At 33.2% G+C, this 17,091-nt stretch overlaps 1 protein-coding gene across 4 annotated transcripts in view; it reads right to left on the reverse strand.

Moving 5' to 3' along the window:
* LOC138715401 (cGMP-dependent 3',5'-cyclic phosphodiesterase-like) overlaps positions 1 to 16,701 on the reverse strand; it is a 127,425-nt gene extending 110,724 nt beyond the window's left edge. Inside the window, exons 1-3 of one of the 4 annotated variants that reach the window (XM_069848261.1) lie at positions 16,420 to 16,700; positions 16,057 to 16,293; positions 15,621 to 15,737 (exon numbers count right to left, since the gene is read on the reverse strand). In XM_069848261.1, coding sequence (XP_069704362.1) covers positions 15,621 to 15,737; positions 16,057 to 16,170 — 231 coding nt within the window. In that variant the 5' untranslated portion in view covers positions 16,171 to 16,293; positions 16,420 to 16,700. Of the gene's footprint in view, positions 1 to 15,620; positions 15,738 to 16,056; positions 16,294 to 16,381 lie in introns of all 4 variants that reach the window. The other 3 variants (XM_069848260.1, XM_069848259.1, XM_069848262.1) reach the window with 3 other exon arrangements.
* Positions 16,702 to 17,091: the final 390 nt, after the last annotated feature.

Here is a 17,091-nt window from a genome sequence, read left to right on the forward strand (position 1 = left end):
AGTGGCTCTTGGGTTTCTGCCCAACGCTGGTTAATTGTATTATTATTATTATTATTATTATTATTATTATTATTATTATTATTATTATTATTACAGATAATAATTCAACCACTGTCGGGCAGGAACTAGAGATGAGCAATGGGCCATCCTTCGGCCCAACTTCCTCTTGGTCTTCCATTACATGGCTAGTGAAGTTGCGTCATCATATTGTGTAGGCTTGTACTGTCCATTGCTCTTAATTCGTGGGCTAAGTAAAGCACACTGCATATCTAAAAGGGGCAGCTTATCGATATAGAGCTGTAAATTCAGTAGTATGGACAGTAACACATAAAAGTTTCCTTCACAGTACTTTAAAGTGAACAAAAGGTACTTACGTGAAATATGCTAAATTATTATTACATAGAACGAAATACCGTATTCACAAATAAAAAAAGTGTCTACATAAAAATTCAGTTTCATGTTGTGTTAATTATAATTAATGTTGTTAATGTTCTGTATTTCCTTTTCAAGCAATGTAAGTTAAAAAGCAACATTATTATTGCGTATAAAATATGTCTTTACTAAGCGTTTGTAAATAAAAAAACAGTGCTGGAGTGATAATGATGTGGAGGCCAATAAGAATAAAAGATGACTATAACGATGAGGAGAAATATTTACTACCACAAGTAACAACTTACTTAACCACAATTTTTCGTTCACAGATACAACGTCCTCTCCACATTAGAACGTACGTCCATTTTATTAGCTGTCTAATGTCTGTAAGTAATAAAATATCTCCTCAAATTTTATAGCTAAACAAACATAGTCAATGGAATTTTGTTTGAGAAAATTTTTCCAGTTATACAATAGACTTCTATGTACTTTCCGTTAGAAAAGATGAAAGTATGTAAAGAAGTATATTCCAGCATTTGAACTACAGCACAAGGAATAAACTCGGATTTAAAGCTACAATTAATCTTAGTGAAATTCAATATTAGTGCAATAAAAAAGATATGTTAAAGGGATATCTATTTCTTTTTCGTTAAAACATTTGGCAACGTCATTTAGTAAATCTCGGACTTCGAGAACAAATGATGTCATTCGCATTGACTTTCGTCACCTTCTGATCTTTCCTCTTGTTTCATTGGAAGATGTAGAAGATAAATTAGATCAAATAGTAGACAGTTGTGAAGATGATATCCAAGATATTTTTGCATACATTGCAACAAATACACTGTCTGCTGGATCGCATCCTATGGCTGCATAACTGCCTGCTTATTCCTCTTTCTTAGCATTGAGTTTCGCGTGGAGCATTATTGTCCAGTTTCGACACTAGAGCACAGCAAGTAACTGACGTTGGTTTGGGTTGTGCTAAGTGTGCAAGTGAATTATAATACTTAACTTGAAATCTTAGAAGTAATTACAGTGTATGTAAGTGATTGTTTATTAATTACATGATTTTTTCTTTAAAATATATTGGAAGTAAGAAATACTCGAGTTAAAATACATTTCATTTAATGTTGTTTTCTAAACAAATTTTTTTGTAGCAGATATGAAACTTGGTTTCTTAATCATAACAATATTAATTATAATATATTTACAATGGTGTAAGTTTGCCTATTACGATCTTAATTAAGCTAATTTCTTTCATTTTAAGTGTAACTTATATGAAGAGCACAGGAAAAGAACGTGCTTTGTCCACTTTTTTTCAAAAATGAGTTATGCATGCTATGAGATGCAGGATTCCATGTAGTTTAAAGTTATTAATCGACCAATGTGATAATGTGAATAGTCGAAGTGCTACAAGAGATTTTAGATTTGGCGTACAGGGAAAGAACGTGCTAAGTCCTCTCACTACAGGGAAATAATGTGCTCTGTCCTCTGTTTCTGTGATTTAATTTTTAGTTTCCTTACGGATTGGCATGCATGTTATAGCAGGAAGAAGGGAATTGGAGTAAAAATAATATTCCATTGTTTTTCATTATTGTTATAATGAGAAAATTCGTTCTTGCTGCATAAACTTTATGTACAAGTATAAATCTTTTTAGTTTGAGAAATTCAGTTTAGAAGTATAAGTGTTGTAAATTTGTCACTTAAATTTTAATATTATTATTAAATAATATTATATTATTGAATGTTGAGTACTTCACCTGAGGATGGAACTCAGAGACCTTCGACTTCTAACAGTGTTAAGAAAAAGAAAGTACGAGGGAGAATGACTGCAGTCATGAAGAAATTAAGGGTTCAATCACATGAAGTAGGAGAAGACTGCAACTGTTAGTTAAAGTGTTTCGAGGAAGTAAGTGCTGAAGAAAGATCAAGTATTATAAGGCAATTTAATGATTTAGAAGACTGGAATCAACAATCATTACATATGACTGGGCTCATTACAATAATTCCAGTTTATCGAAAGCGACCAGTCATTACAGCAATGGAAGGACCACTAAATTGTATCTCCCAGAAGAACTATCAGTGAAAAAGATGTATAAAATGTTCAAGAAAAAATACCAAAATTTAATAATTTCATATGAAACATACAGAATAATGTTCAACACCAAATTCAATATAGCATTTGGATATCCAAGGAGTGATACATGCATGTGATAAGTACACAGCTGAGATGGAAGTGATGAATGCAAGACTGACTGAAAATAATTTAGATGGCAACATGAAGAAACAAGTTTTGGAATAAATTAATAAGATCACCAGTAACAACAAGGTCCATAAACTCAAAGTTGAAATATTTTATACCAGAAAGAGGAATGCTCGTTCAAGAAGTCGGAAGTTTGAAGAAACAGAAGCAATTTTCATGGACTACGAAAAAATGTATGCTTACCGTACATTAGTATCAATGATGTCTATTAGTATTACAGAAGGCAATTATCTGTTTACTCTTTCAATATTCATCAAATTTCAGATGAAACTTCAGTGTTTTGTAGTTGTACTGAAGATAATGGTAGAAAAGGAGCCAATGAAGTCGTATCCTTTTTAAATCACTTTGTGACAGGAATAATGGACAACAAAGTGGATATCTTGAAAATTTTTGTGATTCATGTTCAGGCCAGAGCAAGAATTATATTGTTCTGAAGTATCTTAATTATCTTGTGAACGAATTGAAACTTATGAACAGAATGAAACATTCGTTTATGGAATGTAATAAAATATAGGACTAACTAATACAAAAGCAGTAACAGAACTTCTAATGGGTTGGGTGCGGATCATGGTACAAGCTCGAAGTAAACCTACGCCTTTTGATGTTGTGGTGTTCAATCAAAATATGATGGGAAGTTGGGAGTCATTTCTGCAGAAGAAATATTTATGGAAATACTCATTTCTTACAAGGCCCATCAGAGGGGTAATCATCACAAAAGAACACCCTCACCTCATTCAACATCGTGATATGTGTAATGGAACTAGGATTTCATCGGTGGTGAGAGCTTCACTGCGATTTCGAGAGCAGCAATCTGAAGAATACCCATGTCCTGCTTACAGAGGCAAAACACAAATTATTTTGAATAATTTATTTTATATCTGCTAATAATTTAAATATCGGTAACATTATTTCTAACAAAGAAACTTTTCTGGTAATATCGAAGGAAAAGTATTAGGACCTCCAGATTTTGAAGGAATTTCGTGGACAAGAAGATAGAGTGTTTTACACAAACCTTCCACACTAGACTGGGCTGTGCATTTTGGGACAAAAGTGATTTTTATTGTTATTAGGTCCTGTGCAGTTTGGAACAAAAGTGATCATTGTTATTATTATTATTATTATTATTATTATTATTATTATTATTATTATTATTTTGCTCTGTGCATTTTGAGTCAAAAGTGAGCATTATTATCATTATTATTATTATTATTATTATTATTATTATTATTATTATTATTTGGCTCTGTGCATTTTGAGTCAAAAGTGAGCATTATTATTATTATTATTATTATTATTATTATTATTATTATTATTATTATTTGGCTCTGTGCATTTTGAGTCAAAAGTGAGCATTATTATCATTATTATTATTATTATTATTATTATTATTATTATTATTATTATTATTATTATTATTATTATTATTATTATTATTATTATTAGGCTTTGTGCATTTTGGGACAAAAGTGATTTTTATTATTATTAGTTCATGTGTATTTTGAGCCAAAAGTGATCTTTATTATTATTATACCTTGTGTGTTTTGGGACAGAATTGATTTTGTTTTATTTTTGTGAGGCCCTGCGCATTTTGTGACAAAAGTGATCATTATTATTATTATTATTATTATTATTATTATTATTATTATTATTATTATTATGCCCCACTCCACTTCATTACAGAAAAAGTTAAAAAAGGAAAGAGAAAATGTTTAACGTTATGTTATCATTTAAAGGTTTGTCAATCCCGTGATTTTGAAATTCTGAATTCAATATTTCTATACACACAATACGCACAAACACACATACAAACACGTTTCCGGAAGAAAACAGCTTTACTTGTAATATTTAATCTAAAATTAATTCCTCCGTACATAAGAAGCACGTTTTTTCCCTGTAACTTAGGGCATTACTTTACGTAAATGTCAATAAAACTACAATTTCCAAAAATAAGGATGCAAACTTAAATTCAAATTCATTCAGATAACCTGTTCTTTCATACTGACTTAAGTGTTCATTAATACCTCCGTTAGTGTCCATGGAATTTGGTTTCAAACTTTGAAATTGCTCTCCTGAAAAATTTGATAAAGTGGACAAAGCACGTTCTTTTCCTGTGCTCTTCATATGTTATCCACGGTATTACAGCAACAAGAAGTGGAAAGGATCAGAACACAATATCTAGCAAAACACATAGAATTATAACTTAATTTATCCGATACTTTTGTAACTATTATGTGTTTGCAGTATTTTACTCAGCATTTCTTTTCGGGGGGGGGGGGGGGGGGTTAATGGGCGCATAATTTATCACACTTTGAATAAGCGTTTTTATATATGGTGAAGTTACTTTCTGGCAATACTGAACTTAATAAAACAGTAGGCCTAGTGTCCATATAACATTTCCATGGATTGGAAGAAACTGCTATTTTACAAGCGGGAAGTTACCACCATACTGTCGTTAATTCGAACCGTGATTTCCAGTAATCTCTTAGCTCGGTTACAGGAAGCATATATTTTTTCGTAAATATGTTTAAACTTGTTGACATTTTTTATATCAGTTTCAGACATTTTTATTACGTTAATTTATTTTAATAATAATTTTAGTAAATGCCTAAAGTAAGCATACTTCTATAATTGTATTTATGTGATACAAAACCGTTAATTAGAAGTTGTGTTTGGATGTAGTATAGCTTAGAAGAAAATAAAGTTTTAAGTTCAGTATTAATATTATTACATATTAAACCATGCAGAAGAATCTGGACAACCTGGGCATTGTTTCCATAAGCCCTTGTCTCTTCTAGTACTTAAGGACGTCGTAACAATAGTTATTTTAGGGTACTTTGTTATAATGTTAATAGTGGTGGGTACTACCTGCCACCTAGCAGCAAAATAACTTTTTTCATTACTCGCACATAAGCGCTGATTGAGCAGCCAGTGTAAGCAGCCATAGGATGCGATCCAGAAGGCAGTGGACAAATATATATGTAAGAGACCGTCTAGCAAGAGGCAGAAGAGGGCTACCTCCAAGATTTTCACTCACACTTTGGAATGTCTATGGCTAAGAGACAAACAGAGTGCAGAGTAGTAATAAATTATGTGGAAGGGTGGCACTTCCGTTTTCAAAAAGTCATTATAACACATCAAACATTGGAACATTTTGGAACAAATTGAAAATAGACCGTTCGGAAATACAAACGGCGATTCTATAGTTATTTGCGGGACACGTAAATATCAGATATATTGATGAAAGATGAGTGGAACAGAAATATCACATGTACTTTGGTACATCATAATAATATCAGATATATTGTTAAAAAGATATTCTACATCCTGAAGCAACGGTCACTAGAACAAATTGTGAGTACGGTAGATACCAAACATATTGTAAACATAACATTAACCTGAATAATTTCGAGGGAAAAATTGTTCCGGAGGCGGGTATCGAACCCGGGACCTTTGGTTTAACGTACCAACGCTCTACCACTGAGCTACTCGGGAACTCTAACCGACACCGATCCAATTTTTCCCTCTATATCCACAGATCTCAAAGTGGGCTGACAACAGTCAAGCAACCAACTTCGAGTGCACACTAACTCCGTGTGACTTAAATTGTGGTTTCCTGTTAACGAACAGTGACGTGTATTATGCAAATCAAGATTTTCAAGTATAACTCCCTGTAAATCAGCTTTACAGGGAGTTATACCTGAAAATCTTGATTTGCATAACATTAACCTGTATTTGAGAATCATAAGTTACAAAATTAAATCGTATTCAGTAGAACCACAATGAGAAAGAGAACATTAATAACTATAGACAAATCTTTTGATGAAGAGACGAATATACTTAACATGGAATAATAATAATAATAATAATAATAATAATAATAATAATAATAATAATAATAATTCTAATTATTATTCACAAGGTTTTCATAACATGGACAAGAATAACTATTTTTATGTAATTTGTATGTCCTGATTACGAATATGGCATTGAAAAAGTGCCTACACGTCACATTTTTTCAGAAACTTATATTTTTTAGTTAGCGACTCATATAAAAATGTGTTAAAACCTAGCCACTTTGAAAGAGGTTCTTTTCTTTAACGTAGATCTTTTACACAATTATGTATCATTTCCGTTCTTTTAAGGTACTATTTGAAACATACTTTCACTTTGTGGGTTGAATGAGTGTTATCCTTACCGATGGTTTATTGTTTTATTACCCTTATTATGCAGCTCCACGGAGGGTAGGTCACATCTGGCTATAACTGACTAAGGGAAAGGAGGAAATACGGTCGCTGTTGTATTGTGAGACAAGAAATGAACAATTTAGCGATTAGTTCTGATTGTGGAAGTGTTGTGAGCGGTACTAGTTATTCTGTAATAGTGTTAAATGGATAGCAATCGTCGTTCCTGTAAAAATTTTCCAAATAGTTTCTGCTGTGTTAAATTTGAAATCACAACGTCGATAAATAACAGACAATGTAAAAACGGCATATTTCTTGTATTTTGGCTATAAAGTGAGTGGACAAGACAAAAATTGGGCACCATACGTGTGCTGTGTAACATGTTACGTGAAGTTAACAGAGTGGTTGCGGGGGAAAAATACTAACATGTCTTTTGCTGATCCAATGATTTGACGACAGCCCACCAGTCATCTGGAAGATTGTTACTTCTGCATTATCAAACCACAGGGATTTTCAAGGAAAACTAAAGATAAAATTGTGTATCCTAATTTCCCACCAGTCATAATACCCGTGCCACATTCTCCTGAACTTCCTATCCTTATCTCTCGCCCAGTGTGGAAGATTATGTCATTCCAGAGGAACATGAACTATCAGAATCCTCAGACCACCCTTCAACTTCCGCTGATCCCACCTACATTCCCGAACATCATAGAACATGTTAACATGTTTCGACCTATTTTCGGTCATCTTCGGAACTGGTCGTTGTTGGTCTTGGCACCTCTTGTTTCCTGTGTGGGTGCATTCGTAGTGTAGAGTCAAAGAGTGTATGTGTTTTGAAATTGAGTTGTGTGTTGAGAATATCGTTGGGATGTGTTTTCGTGTGTCTGTATATTTCATATTGTTCTAGTGTCTTGAGTTTCTGGCTTTTTGGTTGGATGTGCAGCATTTCCATGTCTGTGTTGATGTCTCTGTAGGTGTTGCTGGCATTTGTGATGTGTTCTGCATATGTGGAGGTGTTTTGTAATTTTGTTAAGGCTGTGATGTGTTCTTTGTAACGTGTTTGAAATGATCTGCCTGTCTGTCCTATGTAGAAGTTGTTGCAGGTGTTACATTTGAGTTTGTATACGCCTGTGTGGTTGTATTTGTTTGTTTGTGTTGTTCGTGTGTTGAGATGTTTTTGTAGAGTGTTATTTGTTCTGTATGCGATGTTGTAGTTTAATTTCTTGAATGAGGTTGCAATTTTATGTGTGTTTTTGTTTTCGTATGTTAGTGTGATGTATTTTTTGTGTTCTTGTGTTTGTGTTGTATTCTTCTGTTTTTTATGGTTTTGTTTTGTTTTACGTATTATGTTGTCTATTATGTTGGGGTTGTATCCGTTTTCTTGTGCTATTTATTTGATTGTGTTTAGTTCTTCGTTGTAATCCTGTTGGTTCATTGGTATGTTGAATAGTCTGTGTACCATTGTTCGGAATGCAGCTTGTTTGTGTTGTGTGGGGTGGTTGGATGTGTTGTGTATGTGTGCTGTTGTTGTTGTGGGTTTTCTGTATGCTTTGAATATGTGTTTGTTGTCTACTTTTGTTGTTGTGATGTCTAGAAAATTTATGGATTTGTTGTTTTCAATTTCTAATGTGTAGTGTAGTTTTGGGTGTATTTTGTTAATGTGTTGATGTAGGTTTTGGATCTGTCTTTTGTTTCCTTTGTATAGTATTAGTATGTCATCTACGTATCTGTGCCAATATATGATGTTGTCTGCGCGTTTGTTGTTGTCTTTGTTTAGTATGTATGTCTGTTCTATGTGGTGTAAGAATATTTCTGCTACTATGCTGGAAATGGGTGATCCCATGGGTAGGCCTTCGGTTTGTGTGTAATATTTGTTATTGTATGTGAGGTAGTTTTGTTTTGTGATGATGTCTATGGTATGGATGATTTCTTTGATTTGTTCTTGTGGTGTGTTGTTTTTGAGCATTTGTTCTAGTACCTGTAGTGTATCTTTTATGGGTATGTTTGTGTATAGGTTAGTTATGTCGAAAGTTGCTAATGTTGTACTGTGTGGGATATGTTTGTCTTTTATTTTATTTACTATGTCTATGTTGTTTTTTATTGTTGTTTGTTTTTTTAATTTTATGTTGTTCCTTATGGTTTTGTCCATGTATGTGGCTAGTTTGTGTGTTGGTGCTTTTCGATGATTGACTAATGGTCAATAGAACAATATGAAATATACAGACACATGAAAACACACCCCCAACGATATTCTCAACACACAACTCAATTTCAAAACACATACACTCTTTGACTCTACACTACGAATGCACCCACACAGAAAACAAGAGGCGCCAAGAACAACAACGACCAGTTCTGAAGATGACCGAAAATAGGTCGAAACATGTTAACAAGGTACATTAAAATTTAACACAAGAAAGTTCTTATCATACATATTCCGAATATATTTGTACCTAATCTATTTGCATCTTCAGAGACAGTAGAGCAGTACTATTAACCCCGAGCAAAAACAATATTTTCATAGAATTCTACAACAGTTTCAAACAACTATCAAGAGTGTTCTTCCAATTAAATGGCTTGAAGAACACTATTGTAACCAGAGCAGTGGAAAATCAGATCAGTCTACTCAATTGATCTGAGAATAAATTTTCAGGGGGCCACAACCTGCAGTTCTTATCTATCTGATAGCAATCAACAGAATATTATTACACAAAATTTACGAACACTAACGAACAAAATCAGTTGTCAACAAGGAAGAGTTCTGTAACAGCACCTCACCATGACAGTTAAAGAACTACATTCATAATGTAAAAAATCTATAACTAATTGAGCGCATTTTAACAGGTTTTTGTACCTGTTGTGCCCGAAGGATTATGACAAGTATCATACCTTTTGTTATGACCATAAGCACCATATTTTCATTGTGTTTAAAAGTAATGGAATTATACTTTATTCATAACGTATTATAACATTCAATTAAGTAGCTTGTAGAGATACACTTATTAAAAGTTAACAAAGCTTCCTGTTTCAGCACATAGCAACAGATTAAAGCTATGCATTTTAGCGACTCAGCAAGTATCAAAGTCCAGTCCTTGAGGAGACACGAAATGCATGTTAGCATTTCTCATAGTGTCATTCTTACGCAAATCGCTGATCTACGTAATGAAAAACACATAGATTATACATGAATTATTACAATCAACATCTCTCACGAGATGTAAAGAACGTGTTTTATAATTGGTGATTATCTGAATTCAGATTTTCTATTGGTTCAATTAAAACAAAGACGATTCAAACCTTGATTATTATGAGAGTCCCTTAAGCCTATATTGCCCCAAGTGATAACAGGAAATACCGATTTCAATCAGTGGTTAAACAAAGATAGTGTGAGTAATCTTTTAGTGCAATACTCAGTCTTTCGAAGATTTGCGGGCAAAATAGCACCTCTATGTTAAGTGACAAGGGTGCAGTTCGAATAAACTTATAAAATGGACATGAAGCATCTAAACATGGTCATTAGCAGTGGTCATAACAATGCTACTTCCAGAAGAAAGGTAGAAAATGACATCATCTCTGAGTGGCACCATGGTTCGCACTACAGTAAACTGTAAGCATAATTTTCGGTTGTCTGTATTTTACTATAATATATATTAATGTTATTGTCTCAATAAACTCTCTTCAATTTTGTAAAATATTTTGTATAGCCGAACTGAACCGCACGTGAGCACAAGCTTCTGCTCTTTCGGCCTGCAATCCCTATGTAACTGAAATCTAATGTATTAAATAAATAAATTTCAAATTTTAAAATTAATTTTCAATTTTCGTACTTTACATTTAACTATCCCATTTTGATACTTTATAAATAACTGTTCAATTTTTATACTCTTATGTTGTTGTTTAGTCAACTGTCCGAAGAGCCTCACAAGTGATATCAAGAAGGCACCACTTATGAAGCAACTAGGCCAGGAGATAATGGGATAAGATAGCCCCTCCATTGCATACATCACTCACTAGCTACATATTACACTAGTCAGACTTCAGATGCATACAAATAATGGTTCTTCCTATCGTCATGTGAGATGTACTGCCTGATAACATATGTACATATCAGTCAGAACCTGAATCAGAGGACAACTCTATGTTTAATGGTTCTATTTTGATACTTCATATTTAACTGTCAAATTTTAGTACTTTACAAATAAACTTAGTAATAGTGAATATTTAAACTTGTGATTATTTTGAAAGTTTGAGATTACATCTCTGAAGCAGGAATCCCTCCTATCCATAAGCAAGTGTAGTATACAAATCTTGTTGGAGAATTAGGAAGTTACAACGTAGTGTCCAATCCGTTTGGGTTATCTTGGTAAATTTGCTGACATGGCTAAAGGGCACAACATACCTTAAATAAGCATGGCTTCACTGATAATTTGACTGTCGCAGATGCAAGTGAGAACATGTTCTATGTCACTAACCTACAACCAAAAAAATTAAGAGGATCTGTGCTCAGAAATTTTTGATCTGACACAGATATCATTAGCACAGCAATTTTGAGCACTCTCATGTTCATCTACCATCTTAGCTCAGATGGCTTGATGTACAAATCATTTATAGTGGTTTCAGAATAAGATAGGACATGGCCTAAGCCAATTGAGTGCTAGCAACAGTTCGACGTTGTCACACAGTGCACGGTGCACGAGACATGGAAGACAGAGACAACAGATAAGGACAGAACATATCAATTGCAGCCCTCTTGCTGAGCGAGCGGGTCGAGACCTGTTTCTTCATTGCGTGTAATGTTGAAATATAATTACTCTTACTGAAGTAATTCTCATTTCAATTTTTATTACTTCTTCGCTTCATAGATCAGTAGCTCTTGGAGTCACTGACTTGCAAAATAAAGTGACAGATATGTAGAAATTTACTTTGCTAATGTCTGAGAAAGAATGTTTTAATTCTTACTCAGACTTCCTTGTACAGCAAAGCTGAATTTATTATTGTTTATTTCTCCAGAGGAAAGATAAGGTACAGTTTGTTTGTAGGGGCAGCCTAAGAATCTAGCGATACCAAACGAAAACATATCTGCAGATACGTAATTTAGTATTGAAGTTGGAAAGTATTTTATTTTTCCTCCATTAAATGAAGCCTATATAATTTAATTTAATTCTCTAGCTTATACATACCTAGGGGTCCAGGGTTCTACATTCTGGTTACGAATCTGGCTATAATGAAATGTAATCATAATGTGTGTTCATATATAATTCAGTACTCATACTGGAACTGTAGATTATTTTATTTTTCTCTGATAAACTAAGTCTATCTAATTTTATTTTATCATATAATTTTTACATATCTAGAGGTCCAGTGTTCCATATTCTGGCTAAGAATCCGGCTGTAAGAATATAAGCATATCTGTTCATATGTAGGCCTAATTCAGTACTCATATTGAAACTGAAGATTACTTTCTCTTACTTTATTAGATCAAGGCTATCTAATTTAATTTAATCCTCAAGCTTATACCTACCTAGAAGTCCAGGATTCTATAATCTATCACTCTGGCCTGTGGCAATATAAACCTACGAGTGAAGGTAGTTGTACAGAAGCAAATATGAAAACCGTAATCCAATAATATTGTTAATATATTGAAGATAAAATTGTATATTAGAAAAAATCGTATAAAGTGTAATATATATAACGAAAGGTTTTTAAAATAGAAATTGAGTTTTGGAATTATAAAATCTCCTTGTTCCTAGCATGCCTGTATTTATTTTAAAAGTGAAATATAATTAATGTGCTTCATTTTATAAAGTTTTCTAATGCTCTTAAGGAAGAATGTTGTTAATGCTCTTCGTATAACTCATGGAAAAAGAGGCAGGAGTGTTTATGTTTACAATAACATCAAAATATCTCATATGTTTATGCAATATTTCGTCTTATACCATGTATAATATTCCAATGAAAAGTGAAAATCGTACCTATGATTGTTCTCAGCTTTCTTCTTCTTTCCACGTTCTATTATAATGGAACTGCTAACACATACCACTAATGTATTTTAAAATATCGTACTATGAAGTAATACACGATTCTGAAAATTGTACAGATAATTAACATGTTTGTTTTGCGTTATTTTCCAGGAGAGGTAAATTCAAGTAAGTTATACCACCTATTTTAATTTCTCTTTGTCCTGTCCGAGAATATGAGATAACGTATGCACTTCTAAACCACACATCTCTGCTGTCAGATTCTTTGTTCGTGAAGAATGGACACGCACTGAATCATAAGTTAGTCCTTTAAAAAAATTATATACAAAAATACCATACTCTTCGCTTGTGAGTGTTGGACTATCCCTTTGCATATAACAGATGAAACACCAGAGCCAATTGCAATCCCTTCAAGAGACATTGTTACGGTAAGTTACACATCACACAAGAGAAAACAGTCCACATATGAATTTGAAAATAAACAGATTCTATCTTCGTTTACAGAGACGGAATTCAGAGCAAAATATGTTCTATCCTGTAGATTGGATATCTGTGTTTAGTCTTAAAGCGATAACACACGAACCAGTTGACATACAATTGCCATTCTTGTACTGTTGGATTCAGAATTCAGAGCTTTATCGAATGCCATGGCTTAAAATTCATTCCTAGCCATAAGTATTGTGCGCACAAGTAAGAAACTAATACGCGACACTTCAGCAAGACTTCGCGACGATTTAACTAGGCAACACTGCTTCACTGTCACTGGCTAGTCGACATAGACCGGCCTGAACTAGCTCCGCCTTATATGCCTTCTTATTCTGAAAGCGCTTTAGTATCTACTGAGGAGATAGCATAGTGGGCTCATATCAGAGACTTACGTATGTGTGAGTTTGTCTCACTCTTCACTCCTAGTAATCCAAACCAATCCCTCCAGAAGTTTTATGATTTCTTCAAATATGTATAAGTGGATGTTTTGTTACATCTTTAAGAAGAGCAGTTTACTTTCAATGTCTTTCTATCATTATTATTTAATTCTGTATCAAGTCCTAGTCACATACGCTCCAGTACCATACCTAAAGTACTCTGACATATACAAGATTCCAAGGCTAATATGAAACAAATAGTTAAACCATTCACTTCTGTTGTTATTCCACTTCATGTCTTCCAAAATAAATAATTTCGTTAGTGGACAACAACACCTACATGTATGAAGACGACCCAACTTCCAATGAGACCACGCTGAGGAGATATGTTGCCAAGTGTGCTGAAGAAATCAAGTCAAATTGTAAGGGAAATTCTGTTTATCTTGTGGTTGATGAAACAACATATATAAAGAATAGTAAGTTGGTGAGTTGCTTCATTGGGTGTTCTGACCGAAAAATTCCATCTCACAAAAAAAATTGTTCAACATTGCAATGCGAATGAACGTCATCTGCTGTAAGCCTCTGAAAGAAAGTTCAGAATTTAGTTCCAACATTAGTCGAGTCTGAGTAGATTTCTTCCATCTTTATTTCAGGTGAACTGAAACGTTTGTTTACTGTTAATGTTCCACTGGAATAAATATCAACAAATGCAGCAAGAAAATTTATTTTCTGCTTTATCTTTCTGGCAGATACATTCCACTAAGATGCCTACATTAAGTAAGCTGGCAATCATTGCTTCAGTTGAGAGAAACTTTTCTACACTGAGCTGGATTTTGAATTTGACAGAAGAATATTTTGAGGATCACTTAAAACTTGGAATTAAACGGCCTCTTCAGGGTAATACAGATGAAGACACTGAGAGAAATATAGCGTGACTAAAACTTTCGTAAGCAATGTTTTCTTATTACTGCAATGTATAATTGTATAGGCTAAGTGATAAAATGATATTTCAAATAGCATTTGAAGTCAATGTAGAGTATCCACCGCCCACTGAACGAATATTGGTTAAACGAGAGTTGAGCGACTTCCGCCGATTTTGGAATAGACACTGAAGCGGTTAGGTTAGGTTAGGTTAGTTTAGGCTTTTATTATCCCGTCAAGATGAAGGTGAAAGCAATTGAGTGTGGTTTTTTGTTTTCTATGTTGGTAGTTCAAGTGCGTCGATGTCTATTCCAAAATCGGCGGAAATAGCTCAACGCTCGTTTCACCCGAATATTTCACACTTTTATCACTGCCAATGTTGCACTATAAACCAATTTTCGCAAATCTAATGTAAAAGACTGCCTACACAAGCAACAAGTTATAATAAATGTTTAGGATTAGTGTAAAACTGGCCTATGTCTCCTATAGTGGGCAGGACATAAGTAACATTCACAGCATTTTGATTTAGGTTTATAGGTATGAATGAAACTTTTATTCATAAAATTGATAACATTAATAAATAGATAAATAAGCTGTTTAGAATATTTGCGTTCAATTATGTATGTTAAACACAAATTAAAATAAAACATAAAATTTGCGAAAATATAAAGCATAATTAAAAAAAAAAGGCTACAGTATAATTTCGGTTGCTCTACTAAGAACCAATGTTTTTGTTGTGGCATGCATGCATGGGAAATCCTCCATCGCTCCCTCACTTCTCCTGCTACTTTCCATTCAAACCCCTTGTCTTTCTCGTTAGTCACGCCCTTGTGCTGTGACGGTGCACAAAGACAGTAAAAACTGCGCGACATGTAACTGTTATTATAAAGAGTTGTAGTCTGTATTTTTTTTTATGAATTCTGTTCATTTGAAATTTATGAAAGTCATATTAACACATATTCAGATTTTAATATAACAAAAATAGATTTTGCAAGCTTAGTCATTGGAATGAAACATATTGCCGTATTAAAAAAAATTGACTTACTGGAAATCTCATCTGCTGATTAAGTACATTTTCTCCAATTACTTGAACAACGGCTTCTTCTGTTTCTCTTAATAATGGCACCAAGAAAACTGTAGATGATCCAGTCTGTTTCCTTAGCTGTAGAAAAAAATCATTGTATGTAACATGGGATTTCAGAGCATCGAAAAACTGTAATAAGGATGAGTAATTAAATCAGAGTCATGGCATTTCAATATGTTCCACACTATTTCTTGTCATCAAACATTAACCTCTAACATACTCCTTATGGTTTCTTTTACAATAACAAAATACATTGAACTGGTTAAAGCTTGGAGGAAATTCCATGCAGAGAACACAAAGTGAAGTTATATTAGGCCAATGTAATCTTTATGTAAAGTGTAAACCATTCAAGTGTCACTAATGAATGACAAGTTCTATACTGCTCTCAGTAACTTACGTAATTATTAATTTTTATTTGTATTTCTGAAGCACTTTTGTCATATAACGCTGAGCATAATTCTAGAATGCAAGTTACATCACTTGCTACAAGACTGTGTGTTGACGAAGCCATTTTCTGCAGTTAAGGTTATAAACAATGAAACTCTTAAAATCGTATATGTTACGTCACATTTTAATATTTTATAGGCCTCTTTACTTCCTTCCGCCAAGATATTATAGGTGTTGTGTTTATTATCTGAAAACAAAAAAAAAATAAAATTGCATAAATGTGTTAATATCACAAAATGTATGTTCAAAGTTATTACGTGTAATTGTTACTTAACCGGACTTTTCATCCTACATTGCATGACGTCTCACCTACATTTTTATTTACTGTCATGTACATACATATTATTTTATAATTGATAATATTTATATAGACAAAAGATAAGGAAATATAAACACTTGAATAAGATACTAAGATTGCCACTCCCCCATTCCAGGTGTGTTAACAGAAACTCTTGTCATTTATTATTTATGACTTGACAAGATCTTCCTTAAAACTAACATATTATCGTATTTATTTCTCAGAGCAAATGCAGTAAGAAATAACAATAAATACTAGTTTAATTGACAGAGAATATTAAATTTGATAAACACATAACATTATTAAACAAATGAAAAAAGATACACACTCAATTGGTGTTATTATGAGTATTGGCAAGCCTGAATACCCAAGGTTCTTTGAAGCAAAGTGTGCATCTAACAAAATTATGCATAAATGTAATATACTTAACGAAAAATTACGTAATAAAAATGCCATTAGTACTTTGAAAGGATGCATGTTGTGTGAAATAGACACATTAAATTTAAATTACACACATAATTTAGCGACAATATATGAAGAAAACTGACTGCATAGCATTCGCGAAAGTAGTGGCAAAAATAATGCAGGTGTCCGGAAGCATAATTAGCAGGGAACGGATTTATATGGACTAAAAATATATGAAATATGTAAATATATATGTAGTTATTTTTACCAAAATATGGAATT

The sequence above is a fragment of the Periplaneta americana genome, chromosome 15, assembly GCF_040183065.1.
Source record: "Periplaneta americana isolate PAMFEO1 chromosome 15, P.americana_PAMFEO1_priV1, whole genome shotgun sequence".
NCBI lineage: Eukaryota > Metazoa > Arthropoda > Insecta > Blattodea > Blattidae > Periplaneta > Periplaneta americana.